General features: G+C 38.9%; 1 protein-coding gene across 1 annotated transcript in view; it reads right to left on the reverse strand.

Moving 5' to 3' along the window:
- GTF2F2 (general transcription factor IIF subunit 2) overlaps positions 1–18329 on the reverse strand; it is an 80604-nt gene that overhangs the window by 33329 nt on the left and 28946 nt on the right. Inside the window, exon 6 of the mRNA XM_032099788.1 lies at positions 9008–9089. Within this exon, the coding sequence (XP_031955679.1) occupies positions 9008–9089 (82 nt within the window). The remainder of the gene's footprint in view (positions 1–9007; positions 9090–18329) is intronic.

Raw genomic sequence — 18329 nt, forward strand, 5'->3', positions numbered from 1 at the left:
CAATCTCAGGTATGGATAAAACACATCAGTCATACAACAGTTTCACTGTACTATTCAACAAACATACAGCAAGATTCGATTTGTAATACTCTTTCTACTAGTGCAGAGGCATTTGTGTTGAGTCCTAATGGTGGTACTGGCTTAGTGTACAGTGCAAAATTTTCAGTGAAGTATCACAGAGACCAAAATGACAATGATTAAATCCCAGCCAAATCTACTGACGGCAAACAAAGGAGGCAACAGTCTAGCAAAAACATCACAACAGACTTCAGGAATTGTGCAATTATTGTATACAAGGTTCAGTTAAAAAGTGTATTCCATTAAGAAGCACAAAGCAGCTTGCAAATTTCAAACTCAATACAGACTTGAAAGGAATGAATATTTTCACAATTTACACATCACTAGAACTGACATTTAAGTCACATTCTGTAGATAAAACACCATTTCAAAGAGAAACCACCTCATTCTCTCACAATCATGTCAGTATTGCAATGGTAACAGAATTAAAATAGCAGCATGTATTTTTCTTAAGGCCATAAACAGATATATCTTTATTTAAATGAAGGCATGGAAAGAACAAAGAATTTGAGAGCCATTGTTTTTATATGAAATTGTTAAATTTGTGCATGCACATGAATGTATTTAAGAAATATTTCAGGCAGTGTTCCTTTGTATTAATTTCTCCTTCTTTCAAGCTGTGGGAAGTAACAGTCTGTAGAAGAGCTTTTGTAAAAAATGTTACTGAAAATGATTCGCACTTGATTTGAAATGTAAGTAAGCCCCCTATGATTTTAAAGTTCCTTCACTCTATTTGCAACTTCAGTATAATTTGTTGGCTTCTAATACTGGCAATCCCATTTTTTTCTCTCCAGATGTTTCAAGAGAAAAAAAAAGTGAGTTTACATAGACTAATGAATTTCAAAGAATTTTACATTATATCTCTCATTTAAAGCAAAAGAAAGTGATTTACTATTCTTTTCCATTTTATGACATTAATTTGAATTCAACTCCTAGGCTTTTTAAAAACATCCCTGACTCAAGCATTAGCAGGTGGCTGCAAAATATCCTCTCTTTTGGAAAACATTTCAGGATTGTGCCTGAGTACTAACTGATTGTTTTAGTGCTACAGTATCTTGTATTAATATCTGAGGCATTTAGAGAATGAGTCTTCCATAAAATGCAATGCTGTGATTAATTTCTAAAGCTGGCATCTTTTCCACCCACAGAGGCTTTGAGAAGCACAGGAGATACCTTCACTGCCTTCCCTCATGGTGTAGCTGGTCCTATGGCACTCTAGGAGTTAAGCTCCCACTGGAATACTGCCATGTCTTCAGGAATTAAATCACCCACTGATCACAGGGAAACCCAACTTAAGAAGCACTGGAGTCCTACAGACAGACATTCCTTCAAAAAAGAACCAGAAACAGAGGATGGATGGTTTGTCATCTATGAATTTCCTTGAACTTGGTGACATCCCAAGTAACAGGTGCTATTTGGAGGGACTCATGTGTACCCTGCCACCTTTCAGACCGTTGTTTCAGTGCCTTCTTGTAGCTTCATGAATTTCAGGAATGTTTTGATAAGCCAGGAAATTAATACATCAGCAACAGAACTTGCCACCTGATGATTCTAATCTTTGATTCCGCACCAGGTAACTTTTAGCACTCAATGATATCATAGAATTTTTGGAGCTCCTTGGCAGCAGGGAACTGTTGGACAATACCAGTCTACTGATCTGTTACAAACTCAAAATATCATCAGTAGTATGTGAACAAAGTGGCTTAAAAATAGAAGATGTGGTATGGTGCTGACATTCTACATATTGTGAAAATTTGAGCTTGTCAGCCTGGTATTGCCAAAGCAGTTTTGCAGAACCCAGAACACTGGCAGTGCTCAACATGACTACAGCATTTGGAATGGTGGTCAGGAAGAGATCCATGAACTTCAGTGAGTTCTGCTCTGTAGTAGAGAAAACCATGACACTGATGTGGAAATGACCTTTTTTACTTATATCAGTAACACCAGATCAGTCATGGTAGTTAAAACTGAGCTCTCAGCTTTTCACCCACTACAGTGTGACTTTCATATTACAGATGGAAAAGAAGATGAAAAGCAATGTCCTACCCTGGGAAGAGGAAGGATGTTCCTATGTATTAAACAAGTCCCTCGCTGAAATCTGGAAAGCACCTTCACAGCAGAATCTGCTGTAATTATAATCTTTGTAATTATTGTTGCCCTGGTAAACAGTAAGGTTAAAAGACCTCCAGCATTGTACGACACCAAGGACTCTGGTTTCAAGAGAAGGAATCTGTGCTGCTGACATTAAGGACTAGAATTATAAATATCCAGAACTACTGGTGCTGAGCACTGGTACTGAGTGAGGCTTTTTTCCAGCCTTGAAGAAGCTGGCTACGACTGAAGCCTGAACATACTCCAGGATGACTATTTTTAGCCTCACTGCTTTCAGCAGATAGAAAGGAAATGGATGCTATTTTGCTAATTACCATAAAGGCAAACTAGATATGTTCTTAAATGCAATGCTTCTGTTTCATGAACTTTGTGTCAAAAAAACCCAGGAGAATGACAACTCTACAATTACAACTATTGATTTCCTTCCCCAAGGTATAAGGAAAAATTCATGGAGTATTTGCCATAAACTCTTCTTAAATAGTCATCACAAAGCATTTCTCTTCTTTCTGAAAATGACCTTCATTCTAGGCTTCTATCAACAACATACCTTTCTAAAAAGGCATAGAATACATTCACTGTGCTCTCTATTCAGAAACTATTTCAGTTCCAGAGAAATGCAGGGGAATCTGGACACAATCTTGGGCAACCAGCTCTAGGTGGTCCTAATTGAGCAGGGGTGTTTGGACCAGATGAACCCAGAGGTCCCTTCCCACCTCAACCATTCTGTGACTCTCACCAGGAAATGATATTTAAAAAACAGAAATAAGGCAAATTTCATGTCATGCTGTAATGAAGCCATTTTAAGGTAAAACAAAAAGAGAATCGTAGGTTAGCCAGCAAAGCCTACTTTTTTTATCCTGCCTCCAGGCATTTACAAAAAAAAGGAAACTGAGATCCAGTGATCAGATCAATGGTCTCTCCCCAAATTTAAGAAAGTACAAGTTTCCATAACCAATATAATTAATATGCTAGAAAGTGTATTAAAAAAAAAGAAGAAAGGGATGTTTTATACCTCTTCCCCCCCCCCACACACAACCCTCTCAGATTAGCCCATATACACTTGGCTGCTAGAAGCTGAAGACAGCAATGGCGTAAGAAGAACATATTAACCTTCTGCATCCAGCTTCAGATTTAAGAGAAACACAATAAAATACCTGCTGCATTATCAACAGTAGGCTATGCCTTATTTATTAGCATTATTATAATGGAAGCAGCGACCAGAATTACAACCTTTTTCATATCACTGAACATAAAAGCATGGTAATATAAAAGACCTATTAAAATCCAGTCTCAGAACAGCACTTGTAAGAACAACAAAAAATGACAGACAAAATGAAAAGGACAAGAGACAGAGAAAAGATCCTAAGATCACAAAAAAATATATAGCAAACAAACAAAAGCAACATCCCAACCTCTGCAATGAGGAATAACAACTCCTCTGTGCTGCTGAGCTCATCTCACTTAAACCTTGTTTTTCTTACTTGCTTCTCTCCACTACTCTGTTAAAAAAATGTGAAAAATTGATCAAAAATGGACAAAGATATTGAAGTACTAGTGTGCCTGTTACTTTCCAGTCCAATTGTTCACAATTAGAGTGTTACTTGCTTGATTTGTAAAAACTGGTGGGTGTCCAGGAACACAAGAATAATATAAATACATATTTGAACAGTACAGCTTAACCTATATGAACATGATTAACATTAATTTTCTACAAACTATATAACTCCTCAGGAAAACTTGTGATTGGAAATACTTCAGCATATGAAAAAAAAAGGGTTTTTTGTACTTGATGAATAACTCAAAACATCTTGGGAATGTATTTTTGTACTATGATGAATCTTACTTCAAGCCAGAGAAATTGATCTTCAATACTTGAAAAATCAAGGTCGCATTGACTGACACACAGATGCAATCTCAGTACTGCATAAAATTGGCTTCCCACCTCAAACAAACTGAGCAGCATTTGTGCAGCATGTCAGCCTTTGTGGAAAATGCACAAATGTATGCATACGTATTTATTTTGGAAAGGAATTCTTAGCTAACTAAGCATATCTACAAGAATACATATGAAGTGGCATGGTGGCAAAATTACTCATTTTCTTCTGCTAATAAGGAGTATTTGTTGGGGGGCAAAAAAACCCCAACAACCCCCCGCCCAAAAAAAAAAAAACCAAAACCAAAAAAAACCCAACCAACCAAAAAAAAAACCAAAAAAACCACCAACCCAAACCCCTGGCATTATGCTCATTTTCAGCAATATACTGAACTGTCAGTCAGTCAATACTCTCTCAGTACTTTAGAAAAGGTGAGCAACTCATCTGCACTAATTTAATTTCACTTGCTTGACCCAGACCACCAACCTTCAGGACTTCTAGAGGCCTCTGTAATATGGTTGTAAAGAAATGTGACTTTTCAAATGTGGAAATTCATTAATTATTCTAGAATGTTTTACAACCCATTACTCCTGAAAGCCTATTATGCACATTTCTTCCAGCAGCTTTTTCTAAGGACTTTCATTATACTCTGTAGGAAACTCTTATAAGAAAATGCAAGAAGATACACAAAATTCTTGCAGCCTTGTTACAAGCTATCATACTGGCAATCACAATTTTCACTAATGATACTTCAAGACATATTTTTAAATTACTTAAGAGAGCTATAGGGATTACCAGCCTTGCTGCATCGTTAAATGTTGGCTCTCCTAGGCTTTTGGTAATCCTAGGACTCCTTTCTTTTCTTCACTTGGCGTACAGGTTACGAGACTTCAGTAATTCAGATTAGGTATAGCCAAACCAGAGTCTTCCAAAATCCATTTTGAAAAGTGATCAGCATTTCAGCATCACATTTGAAAATGAAACAAGGGCTCTGAATTTATCCCTTTTTGCCTGCCATTCTCCACTGTTGTTGAAGTGCTACCAACACTTTACACAGTTCATCAATTGCTTGAGCTGCCCTTCACATGCGCCTTCAAAACCCCCTCTGAGAACTGCGAGGCTGGTGCCCAGCCAGCCCAGTGCAGAGGACCTGAGCAGTCCTGGAGACCTTTCTGTAGCCACTCAACTTGACAAGGTCAGTCTGAATCGGAGCTTTGCAGAAGTCGCTCTCAGAGATATTTTTTCTTCTTAACGCTACCTTAAAATGAAATGTATAAGATAATGATGTGTTCCAAATAATTTTGAAAATATTTTTTTTCTGTGAGGAAATGGAGAAGCAGAAATGGGAAAGGGGGCCTGAGAAAGAATTGGGGAAGAGAGTTTGCTATGATCAGAGGAATGAAGAGAATGCACGTGAGGACCAGCGCAAGGACGGAAACAGGTAATTTGGCAGAAAGAATCTGAGATGGGGTGCATGCCAGTCCTCCATTTTCCCTTACGAAAATTAGGAGTATCAAAATCTTATTCTCATCTCTTCTCAAGTCATCTGGAGCCTGAAGGGATCCTGAATGTCTGGGGAACTCCTCTCTTCCTGTGCCCCATGTTTCCCATGTTTGCAGACAAGCCCCTTGGAAGATCTCTCTCTTTGGCAGGGTCATTAATCCCAAGGTGGTTAAACACTGGGATAATGAAATTAAAATCTCTTAAGCCTCGGAAACATAAAATTAAGGCACAGATAATGTATCTTCATGGTGGAAAGTTAACTCCAGTACAAAAATAGTCTAGTTCGTGTGGGACTGGCTAGGGAGGATGTGGAGCCTGCATAAGGCAGTCTGACAGAAGGCAGCCTACCTGGATGACATGGATGGTGGGGCCACAAGCCTGGTGCAAATAGTGTCCTGCACAATGAGCCATGTGTGTGACCCCACCTGTGACACACACACTGCTACAACAGTTCACATGTGCTCCCATTATCTGACAGGCTTCATGGGGCAGGAAGAGAACTATCGTAGAGTAGTGTAGGCACAGTATTTTCTGTGACCACTTCACAGCAAAGCTGACTGCAGTTAGGAATGGTCTGCCTACTTTTTTCCCCCACACAGACCAAATATTTTTAAACGGGATCATGAGATCCACTCCCACAAGAGAGAAATCATGACAGGTGCTTGGAAACCACATATTATTTTCCAGCTAGCTGCAATAACTGCAAATGTACAGCCAATCGTTAAGGTGCTACAAAGAAGAAATACACTGCTAATAAGAAATTGTAGGAAGTTCAATAGCACAAAGCTTTACTAGTGCAGGATAGCAGGAGTTTCATGGTAGTTGTCTCCCTCCTAGGATGTGAAGTTCAGGAAAACTGAAAAAATTTAAATAAATCTCCCAACAACAAAACTTGCAAAACAGAATATACCAAGCGAAAGTCATACAACCTCTGTTTTACCTGAGTAGTTATCCCTAGACACACATTTGTACCTTGTATTCAACATGTGAACATCAGCCATCTCCACCCTTTCTGTAATCAAATCAAAAGCTTCTCCTTGGGGAAAAAACCCTCAAGACTACTACATTTGTTAACACTTTCACTCACACATGCCACCAGTTTCTGTACTTTCACCATCCATCCTTAAACCCATAGGTCAGGCTTATCTCCCACTTAACTGCTGGCAATGGCAAGCACATCACAAGACCATCGCTTTGTCCTCACACTGAAACTCTACAGAGCAGCAGGGAAATCAATGCCACGCCATGCACCCATCAGCCAATCTCCTTGACCCAGATGCAGATGGTAAAATAGACAGGATCCGTATCTGCATTTAATGCCAGGAAGTATATAATCCCTTTTGGTTACTGACAGCTCTCAGAAAAAAGTGATTACAGCTTTTCAGAGTGTGCAGCTTCATTTTCTAGATCTTAAACGTTTGAAGCAACTGCATTTATCTTTTAATTTTATTTCCTTCCCAACTCAACTTAGCACTATAGCTCTTAAAGCCTACACAATAGACTTGCTGTTTTATCAATATTATAAATTACCACTTCGAAGAGTCTCTCTCATATAAAGCACAACAGTAAATAGAAAAACGAACAAAATGTTTTAATATAACACAACTCTATAATGTATGTGTTTTATCTTTAATGCTGTCACCTTTTTTTATGCACAAATACAGACTGGAGCACTTTGAGGGTGGGAGAGCATAAGGGTGGGAGTGAAAAGTTAGATCCTACTACTCAAATACCAGCTACAGTATCTGGACATAAACCAATTTCTTCTAAGACTGTGACTGCTAGATGTGCTAAATCTCATGCTGATTCCCAACAGATCAGACTATTTTTTTTGACTTCTTGGTAGAAGGCAAAAGATTTCTAACAACATTTAAAGTTAGAAAGTAGGAATACACTGCCTGACAATTTTTCTAGGGGAAGGAAAAAGCAATGGTACCATTGTTTTCACCTGTCAGTGTTTTTAAGAGACAAAATCTGCTTTTGTGTTTGTACTTCAGTTGCTCCTATAGGAGTAGAACATGACAAAATTGAAGACCAGGAGGGGCTACATCCATGCATGCGTGACAGAAAGTAGAATGCTGAAAAATTCAAAGTTTGGGTAGTACTTAATTAAAGCTATCAGTTCTGTTTCAGTCTCCTGCTGTGGCCTTACCAGAAGAAGCTTATCTGATCAACTATGTACAAAATGCAAAAAAGCACTGGGATCAGGAAACCTGTGATTAGACCAGTTATGAAGCAAATACATCTTACATTCATGTATATTTAAAATTGCCAGATTGAAATGAGTCCTTTTCTCTAATATTACATTTGCCTTGTACTCCATTTCCCACTCATGACAAAAACCATGATAGCAATCACAGAACTCCATCTGAACTGAAGCAGTTCACTGTACAGGAACAAACTTATGGTACTGATTTGCCAACATCTAGAACATAAAATGTCAAAACTGAATGAACTCCGTAAGGAAATACTGGAGCAATTTAGATGACAGAGAAGGTTAATAAAATATAAGATAGTGAAAATGTATATCATACATAGAAACCAGATCAGGCAATGGAGAAAAACGTCACTTTGCATTTTCTGTGTTTCTTTTGATAATTCTAAAACCAGTCACGGACGATTCTCTTCATGACATTTCCTGCTTTGAATTTCTTTATTTACAACAAACTCACAGTACAAAAGGGTGATTTAATGAAAACACACATGCTTAAAATATATAAAATATGCACTCAATATAAGGCACAATTCAATCCCAAATCTGATTACTAGAGAACATCATCAAGTTAATTACCCGTAAGATATATGAATCACATGGTAAATTCTAGATGTATTCACTTAAATTTTCAGAAGTCACTAAATGATCCTGTTAAATGTGTGTGTTGTGGTTTCCATGCCACTTATGGTATTTTCAGTTACTACCTTTTCTAAGAAGCATGCCAGTTCAGGTCCAGCACTTCTCCAGAAACTCTTTCCTATTTTGGACATTTTAAATGTCTTTTCAGAGTTCCTTTTTGTCTAACACGGCACAGTGTTAAGTGGAATTAAACTTGGGTGATCCACAGAAACTCGTACTCAAGATGTGTGTCCTGAGCAGTCCAATGTAATCCCTTAAGTCCTCGGGAAATTCAGCTTCAATCACATTTGAATACAGTCATATATTCAGATATGAAAAGGTACATGTGCTCAAGTAAAAGCTTTGCATATGATGGGATGCAGAAGTCTGCATCATCCCACCAGACAAAATCAGAGGGAGATCCAACTCCCACAACAGCCTTCATTCCCTCCCTACAGTAAATCCACCCCAAAAGCAAGATCAGTTCTGATTCTGTGTAAACCTGGTGTAAGACCATGATAATACTAAAATCATCCTTCCCTAATAAGGCAATAATAAAAGCATTGAAGTCAGATATCACATATAATTTGTCATGAAATACTCCTACCTTTTCAGTTTCATATAATTTTCACTAGCCGCAGGTCTGCATTCAGCACGTTGCACCACTATTCCTTCCAAGGCAAGTTTATCTAGAATGAAAAGAAAACAAAGCAAAACTGGGCATTAAAGTAAGATCCACCAAGATGGTCAACATTTGAATTATTTTTCACTAATCAAGAATTTACTAAATATAACATAATTCTAAGTTCTCAAATCGAGTTCTAAAATCTCTGCTATTTAGACACCCCAAGAAATAAGCAGGAAAAACATGTTTGCATAGCTGGTATACCCTAGACTTCCTTGTTTTGCCTTCAGATGTTTTACATATTAAGAATGAAACACAGAGATCAAAGTTTAAATAAGAGATTGCAACTCCTTTCTCTAGATGTCACACTCAGATTATCTAGGAACCATTTTCTCTAAATGGGTAATTAATACAGTCAGTGACTATGAAAAAAAATCTACAGAGAGAACCCAATAACCAAAGTATCCAAAATTAGTGGAAGATAAAACAAAAGCTAATTCTATTCTTATTCTCAGGAAAAGAGTACTACATTTTCCTCTTGCTACAATTTAAAAAAAAGTTCACTAAAGGAACGCAATGCAAAAAAGTAGTAATACAACATATGGTAACACTCAGGGAGAAGAAGTCAAAGCTTTCAGTTAGTAATCTAGGACACTACATACAAGTATTTAGGTAATACTCCTCTCTGTACATTCACCCCTGTGATGCAGTCACTTTGTTACCCTACGTGACCACCTTTTGCCTAAAGCAATGATGACTAACAGAGCAGCATCAGCCTACACCATAGAGGTAGGTAAAACCCAAAAAATTAAATGCAACTTGATGCAGAAATGAAGAGAGAAGTCACGGTGGGCAACACCTGCAGTTCCACTACAATATTCTAGTGCATAATGTGTGGATTTGGGAGGAGTGAATGTTAATTTATCCATCTCTTTTGGGCATAACCAGTGCACTATGTGTTAAACAAACACCTCTGGAACAGCCTTGCATTACAAGAAAGGATGAGTTTTAAAGGCTTGATTAGCTCTCACTGTTAAAATGTCCTTCCAAGGGCACTACACTGTCATTGTCACCTTCTGCTGGCAATGTCACAGAAGATGACAGAAATGCTTAGAAATACTGATGCCCAAGCAACCCAAGGCCCTCTGAGACACCTCTGGTTTTCCTATCACCTTACAAACTGAAATATTACTACATCTGCATATCTAAGTCTGCTCACTCTGAATAATGGCAGGAACAATGACTTTGACATCATGTATTTTAAAATTATTTAATCTAAAATTTCTTGGATTGATTCAAAATCCTCGAAAGCAGTAAGAATGCCATTATTTTTTCAGATAGGTTTGAATGAAACAGAAAATTTGTATTAAAACACTTCTGATTTTGTGGATTCCCACGTTAATGGTCAAAAGAGACAACTTGGCAAATTTGCTTAATGTCCTGTGTATCACAGACAGAAAAATTTTATTGTCTTTCTTCTTTACAGAACCTAGTATCTTATTTGTGGCTGAAGTGGTACTAATATTGCTGCTTAATTTCTAATAAGAATTTGGCTTCAGCTTCTAGCAGCTGGTTCTTCTTATGACTTTCTATACTATAATAAAGAGCCTTTCAGTACCTCTTGTTTTCTCCCTTTGAAAGTACTTATACATTGTAATCAAGTTGCTTCTCAATCATCTTTTCAATAAATGAACCAATTTAAGCTCATGCATTATCTCATCACAAGACATTTATGCCATACTTAAATCAGTTTGGGGTTTCTTATTTGCATCCTGTTCAATCTTGAAATGGTGTTTTAAGATTACAGAGACCAGAAACCAGACATAATATTATTGTACTGATTTTATGAAAACCATACATGGAGGTAAAATAACAGATACAGGAGCTGGAATTTCTCTCACCTCACTTAAGCCATTTCAAGGTTATTCTGCAGAATCTCTGAATTCAGCTGAGAGAGGGAGGAAGGGAGACTGTCAGAAAAAGAAATGGTCCCATCTCCTTTAGAATTCAATGAATTTCTGGTGGTTTTTGGTCATGGGGTTTATTTTTGGGGAAGGGACATACGGTGTCTGTGTCCCATGACTGCTTCATGTTTAGATGGCTAAAACTGGGTTAAGATCAATTTGTCTCTAAAAACCGAGTTCTGGAGGTTTGTGGAGTTGGCTGGCTATTGTATTACTAACACAACTATTTTGAGTCTTTTCTAAGCCTCACATTTTATCTATGTGCTCTGCATTGCCTGTTCCTAGGTGTATAATTGCCTTTGGCTTGGTGAAAATGCATTGTCTTTAAAACAGATTCTGTGAATTAAGCGATCCCAGTCACACCATGACAGTCCTGTCATAGTTATTCACTGTCTGACCAGCATTTGTGTCAATCACAACACATTTTATGAGCAGTTATACTCACCACTGTCCTTCTTGCTAATCCTGGAGGCAGCCCTTCAAACTACAACTCAAGTGGCTTCCTACTACTAATTCCTTTCTGATACAACTGTCAGTCAGTTTTTAATCTTGTTGTGTGCTTGCTTTTTTCTCAGACATAAATCAGAAATCACAAGGATCTAGACTATGTGCTATATGAAACGCTAAGAAGGTTTCAAATGTGCTGTTACTTTAAACTCACAATCTTCAAAATTAAGTTTGTTTGACCAGAAAACCTTTACATAAAGCCATGTTTGCTAGCATTCATTGCATTTCCAATCTTATCTACCTCTTGAATTCCATAACAATTTTTCTGCTCACCTCTATGGTACAGGTTTCAAGGCTAGCTAACCTATATTTATCTGAACCATCCAACCCAGCTGCCTAAACACTGAAATGTCACTATCAATCTCCCTGCACCTTGCACAATTTTCAAACTATTTTTAAGGATCAGGGTCAGTAAAGCAGAGAGTTCCCACCCACCAGCTATTTAGGAAATGAACATGCCAATTAAACATGTTTATCCTTAATATTACCACAGAATCACACAATGGTTTGGGTTGGAAGGGACCTTAAAAATCACACAGTTACAACTCCCCCGTCATGGTCAGGAACACCTTCCATTAGACCAGGTTGCTCAAAGCCCCATCCAACCTGGCCTTTAACACTGTAAGGGATAGGGAATCCACAGCTTCTCTGGTATGTCATCTTTGATGTCTTGGTTAAATACCCTCTTTTAATTACCACTGATCCAGATTTGACTTCTGCAGTCAAATCCAGACAAAATGTTCCAATCGCTTCACAGTACAAGGCTGTGCACAGTCTCCCAAACACAGCCTTGCAGCTAAGCTTGTTTGCTGTCTAAGAACATCCACTGTCCAAAACCCAAGGTTTATGCCCCACTTTCCCTGGACTCTCCTAAGGATTTTAACACAACCTGAGAGTCTAGCAGAATACACAAAGATATATGCAAACCTCCGGATGCAAGACTGTAGTGAGGGAACACAGTTTTTATTCCCTTTGCAGCCTAATTAGACCTCATTGACCAAACTCAAATTCAGAGACTTAGGTCTGCCTTTGTTGCAGGACCAGAGATGCAATGAGAAGATACCCAAAATATAGCTGCCTTGATATTTCCATTGGCCTAGAAGGTAATGGATGAATAAGGCATGAAAGTGGTAGTTTCCTGTTAAAAACACCTACTCAAAAGAGATAGTAAAAAATAAATAAATAGGTCTGAAAGACTAACTAAGATCAGTGATGAGAAGGGAAAATAAGACATTTTCCCAAGTGTCTTACACTCAGTTGGTCAACATGTGTTGGCAGGTACAAAGTACCCTGTTAGTGCAGCTCTGGACAGGCTCATCTACATAATCATAGCTTCATCATTAGCTGTCAAATGCATACTCACCCTGACCTCCCTGCCTGAATGCCCTGGTGCCAATTCACAAAGTAATTTCAATTGTTCTCTCAGTGAGATAATAGATATGGTGGGGAGACACGGCTTGGAATCCTGCTGACAATCATTATCAAAGAACAGAATATGGCAGAAACATTTAAGCCAATGTTGATAAACAGGCAGGAGAGAAATTTACTGGAATTGTGCAGTAGATGGTCTGATAGGGGTTGGATTGTTGTAGTTTTCAGAGAGAGAGATTGACTGGCTTGGAGATTTTAATGGATTAATCTTCTAGTCTGACTGCACTCAGCTTCAATTTCCAGCCACTGTCTTGTTGGACCATTGACTGCTAAGCTGAAGAGCCTGCTAGGAAAGCATTTCTGCCCATCCCAGCACTTAGGTGGTCTCCACCTTTATCAAGCCTAATAAAAATAAACCATGTTTTCTTGAGCCTTCCATTATGCCAATTTTTCAGCTTCTTAAGCGTTCTTATTGGCCTGAGAAAGTCCAGCTCATGAATATCTCTCCTGAGACATTGTCTCTCACAGTCAGACTTGATAGCAGGTGCTTACCAACTCCTCCACCTTGTGAGCGGTGCCAAGGAAAAAAGGAGATGAAGACCACACTCAGGATGTATGGTTCCCAAGCAGATGGAAAAAGTGCAGTAAGATGAAAGTGCAGTAAGGACAGGCTGCGGGCACATATATCTCCAGCTCCTCAGCTGTCAGAAGATGAGCTGTTGTTTCCCAGCTGTCATGGTTTAACACCAGCCAGCGAACAAGCCCCACACAGCCACTCACTCACTGCCCCACCAGCAGGATCAGGGAGTGAATTGAAGGGTAAAAACTGGATAACTCTTGGGTTGGGATAAAGACAGGGCCCCATCACATACACCAATCACTTGGGAAGACAAATGGCATCAACTCCAAATGTCCGCTCTCTTCCTCCTTTTTCCCCCACTTTACATACTGAGCATGATGTCACATGGTCTGGAATATCCCTTTGGTCAGTTCGGGTCACCTGTCCTGTCTGTGTCTCCTCCCAACCTCCCATGCACCCTGAGCCTCCTCACCAGTGCGGCAGTACAAAAAGCAGAAAAGGCCTTCGCTTTGTGTAATCTCTGCTCAGCAATAACAAAATCATCTCTGTATTATCAACCCTGTGTTCAGCACAAATCCAAAACACAGCCCCATACCAGCCACTGTGAAGAAAGTTAACTCTACCCCAGCCAAAATCAGCACACCAGCATCCAAGTCAGAAGCCCTGGTAGCTCACACTGCTCATTCAAACCGCTGTGCAGCTTCTTGGATTTTTGCACGCGTTGGCTGGCCAAGGTACAGCCCCCTCCTTCACTAGACCTCAGCTCTACTCTTACAGACCAAAGGCATTTTCTGGCACCTCTCTTGCCTCAAAGCTGGTACCCTTCTCAGACCATCTTTCCCCAGTAGCTGTGCAGCTAAGAACAGGATCACCAGGTCTTCACTTGGCATTCCCTTATTTAGGCGTCCAGTGATACAGCCAACTTCGTTTTACTGACCACCGCAGAGAACGATGACCTCGTGCTCAGCTGTCAATGATGTATTATACATAGATCAGAGCCTCTGCACTAACTCTCCTGCAAACATAAGTACTGCAAGCTCTCTACAGTGTATTCCTGGGCATGTAAACTTTGTATTTGGTGATAATAAAATGTTATCCTAACCAACTGTCCAAATGGTTCTGCATCAGCAATGTATCGCCCTACTGACTGTACTCTCATCTGTATCATCTCCAAAACCTCACTAGAAAAAACAGCGCCAATAACCAAATCACGGCAATATCTGAATGACAATTCTCTGCTTAACATTTGCCAGTTTGAAGCCTGCAGATAAGTTCTGTATAGTTAAATGACAGAGAAACCAATATGGTAAATATCCTACTACTAAATGACAAATGAAACTTACTGAAGGATTTAACAGAAGAAAGCAACACCTGCTTTGCTGAACAAATCCTAATTTTAAAAAAAAGGGGAAATAGTTGGCAACAGCCGTTTATTCTCCACCCACATTGATTAGTATTATATTGCTCTCCCTTAATTTTTAACCGATTGATTTCCAAGTCATATATTTTATCGTTTTTCATATTTAAATACCTGGCTCATCCAAATTCATCCTTCAAATATTGGCACAGCATTTGCTTTTCCAGTCTTGCAGAATTGCAGTGCTCAAAAATTATTAAAAATATCAACAGCAACTTTGATAGTTTCTTAGACAGCCCTTTAGAAATTCCTGAATGCAAATTTTTCAGACTTGCTGATCTGAAAATCTTTAATTTTAATTACTATGTAAAGCTTGTCTTCAACAGCTGTTTATCAGCATCTGGAGGTATTATTGAAATGAGAATTTCTATGCTACCAACACTGTGAGACAGGAGCTACTGAATGGTCTAACTGTCCAACAACCTGGCCAATTTTCTGTTATGACACTAAATGACTAACAAACTGCCTCAATAACCTTAACAGATGGCATTAGCATGGCTTCCTAATACACTTCTAAATTTCTCTCCCTCTTATAGCTGAGAATTTTCCTCATATTGTTTTGTACTCTAGTAAAAAATGTAGCTGGTTTCTGTAACCCAGGTTATTTTCACTGATAGCAGACTGTCAGTGAAGCTGATGTTCTCTGGATAGGCAAGTAAGCTGAACCAGTGGTAAAGCACTTTTCCATGGTGTGTTCTGGTCCTGAATCCTCAGCTCTGTGGCATGCTCAAGCTTCCAGACCAAGAGATTCAGGAAGAGGGTGGAAGTTGAGTGGGAGTGAGGTTATTTTCCAAAAGGAAACATGTAGGGCAGGATGAGGGGCAGATGCCTAGCCCCCTCCTCCTCAGTTTTGTTTTCCTGTGTAGCTGACAGACACCAGGATTGCATTTTCACTGTCTCCCGGACAGCTTCTCTGAGCAAGAACCTCTGTGGATTGCCCTTCTGTTGCAACCCAAAGGGTGAGTAACTTGGAAAGAGAGTACTACTACTATAGCCACTCTCTTAAGTGTGCACAAGGATGCTCAGTGTATTTTCTGACTTAATCTGAAACCAAAACAATATCCTTTCAATTGCTGGATTCCAGCAGTATTCCTTACTTTAATGGCAATCCCAGCATACAGGGTGACACTAATAATTTGTGAAGCAGCAGTCACTTCAGGATTGCTACCTACCCACATTGGAAAGTACAACAATTCAGCTGGATAGGCCAGAAACAGCTCACTTACAACACAGGAAAGCACCCAGCAGCAAGTTACTCTGTCTCAATCCAAGCGGGAAGCACAAAGATCTGGGAAGCACTTGGCACATCTCAGCTATCACACATTGGTACACAACACAAAAGACTCTGAGAGCATAAAAATGGTCGAAGTCTCTAACTTGACTGCAAGAAATACTTCCATATCTTTGCCAAAATGAACTTCTGGATGATCTTCCAGTACATGGACAAAAGGACAGAAAAAAGGAAATCCAGCATACCTATACCTTCAAAAAACAGTGTTTTAAATGAAATCACCCCACTAAAATTACATGCACTACAATACCGTATGTATCATCAAGTGCACATGACGAATGAGGGCTTTTTGGGAAAGACTTGCAGTATGGCACAGAAAGTGGAAAACTTTCACCAAGAAATGCCAGGCTTTAATTTTGTGCTACAAATGACTGTCAGCTGCAGTGAAATAAAGCTACATGGCTTTGTGGGGATGAAAATTTTACAGCAGCTCTAAATTTTTCAAGTCTCAAAGGTTTAAGTGTAAATATTCATGAACTCCACAGAGTATATTTTCCACACCAAATCCATCTTGAATATTTTATCATACAAACCACTAAAATGATTCTGCATGATCTTTCAAAGAATACTTACTTGTTCACAAAAGTGGAAAATAGCAACTGCAAGTGTTAGAACGTTGAGGAGATGATGAAAACTTAAGTGAACACATAGTGTTCTGTAAATCCTCTCTATTAAAATGCAGACAGCTTAACTGGACATGGAAAATTTCTTATCTTTTACAAATCCCTTCTCTCCTTGGAAATCCCTACTCACTTGTACCAGGATGCTTCTGGTTCAGCTTCAAAGTATTTCAAGTTCACTGTGTGAGACAGAAGCACCACCAATCATTCTCTTAAGGTTTAACAGACAATTAAATGGTTCAGTATTTTAGCTATGCACAATCTAAACACATTACGTGAATTTTCCATCACTTGACAATAAACTAAACGTGAATGGATGTCTCCTGTAATGGAAACAAAAATCTTACTTGAAACTAATTAGCTTTTTCATTTTCTCAATTACTAATTCAATAGCTTGAACTTGAATAACTTAGTAATTAATGAAATGAGTTAATCTTGAAAAAAAGTCCAAATGTTTAAAAATTAGAAACTGATTGAAATCTCTTTGACTGAAGTTATGTTAGACACATCCATGGCATCAAAGAGTTAAGAATAAAACTGTTACTAATTCCTGGTAAATCAAACCTAATTAATAATACCTGCTTAATATATCACATACAGCAGCAGAAAAATTTAGCATATCAGTGCTAGGGATAGGATACCTTGGCAAGGAGAAGAGAGAGAGAAAAACATTTATTTCCACTAGAGTCAGTTATCAAATAATAAAATATTATAGCGATTACTCCATGGTATCAATAAACAACCTTAGAGACAGTGGGAGCAGCAGGAATAAGATATTTAGAAATAGAGCAGAAGAATTTACAGAAAATAATCTGCCTTTCTACTGCTAGTCAGGCAAAGCAGGACACATCTACCTGTAAAGTGAAAAATACATCTTGAAAAAGACAGAACCTCCTCCTCTCCAGGTCTAGCCCAAGGAAGGCCTTTGCTCCCACCTGTGCTGGGGAATGCATGCAGTGGCTCCCATCTGTCCACTCCCCAAGGAAATGCCCATAGAGATGTGTGGAGAGCTTTTCCTTTCCTGCTTCAAATGGCAAATGTTTAAAGAAGAAATCTTTTTGGGAGGCTCAAACCACAGGAGAGAAGACAGCCATTTGATTCCAGTGTGCTGTGCCGATGTTTCCGCCTCCCTGTACCCCAGTGTTGCTAAGCTATGGTGTTATGTGATGTTCAAAGCTATCTGTAGGCACACAAGCCCTTTGTTCCACAGGACAGCTGAGTTTTTCTATCGAGAAAGAACAAACTGATGCTAGACAGTCTTGGTGACTGAAAAAGCATCACCAATATAAATGGTAAATCCTCCCTGTAAAACAGCTATGTCTATGTCTTTTGTCTATGGCACACAGAAAGGCAAAAAGCAAAACCTAATCATGCTGCTGCTCTTGTGTTGGTGAGGATACTCCCTTTGACTGCAAATAAAAGCTTTTGCCACAAACTTAAAACAGTCAGACCAACAAGTCCTTACCACCACTTCCAGGGTATCTTCTGTGGAAACATCTTAGTGCTGCACATGTGCCCAATAAATGAGTGACATGCATGTGCACACATTCCACA

The sequence above is a fragment of the Corvus moneduloides genome, chromosome 2, assembly GCF_009650955.1.
Source record: "Corvus moneduloides isolate bCorMon1 chromosome 2, bCorMon1.pri, whole genome shotgun sequence".
NCBI lineage: Eukaryota > Metazoa > Chordata > Aves > Passeriformes > Corvidae > Corvus > Corvus moneduloides.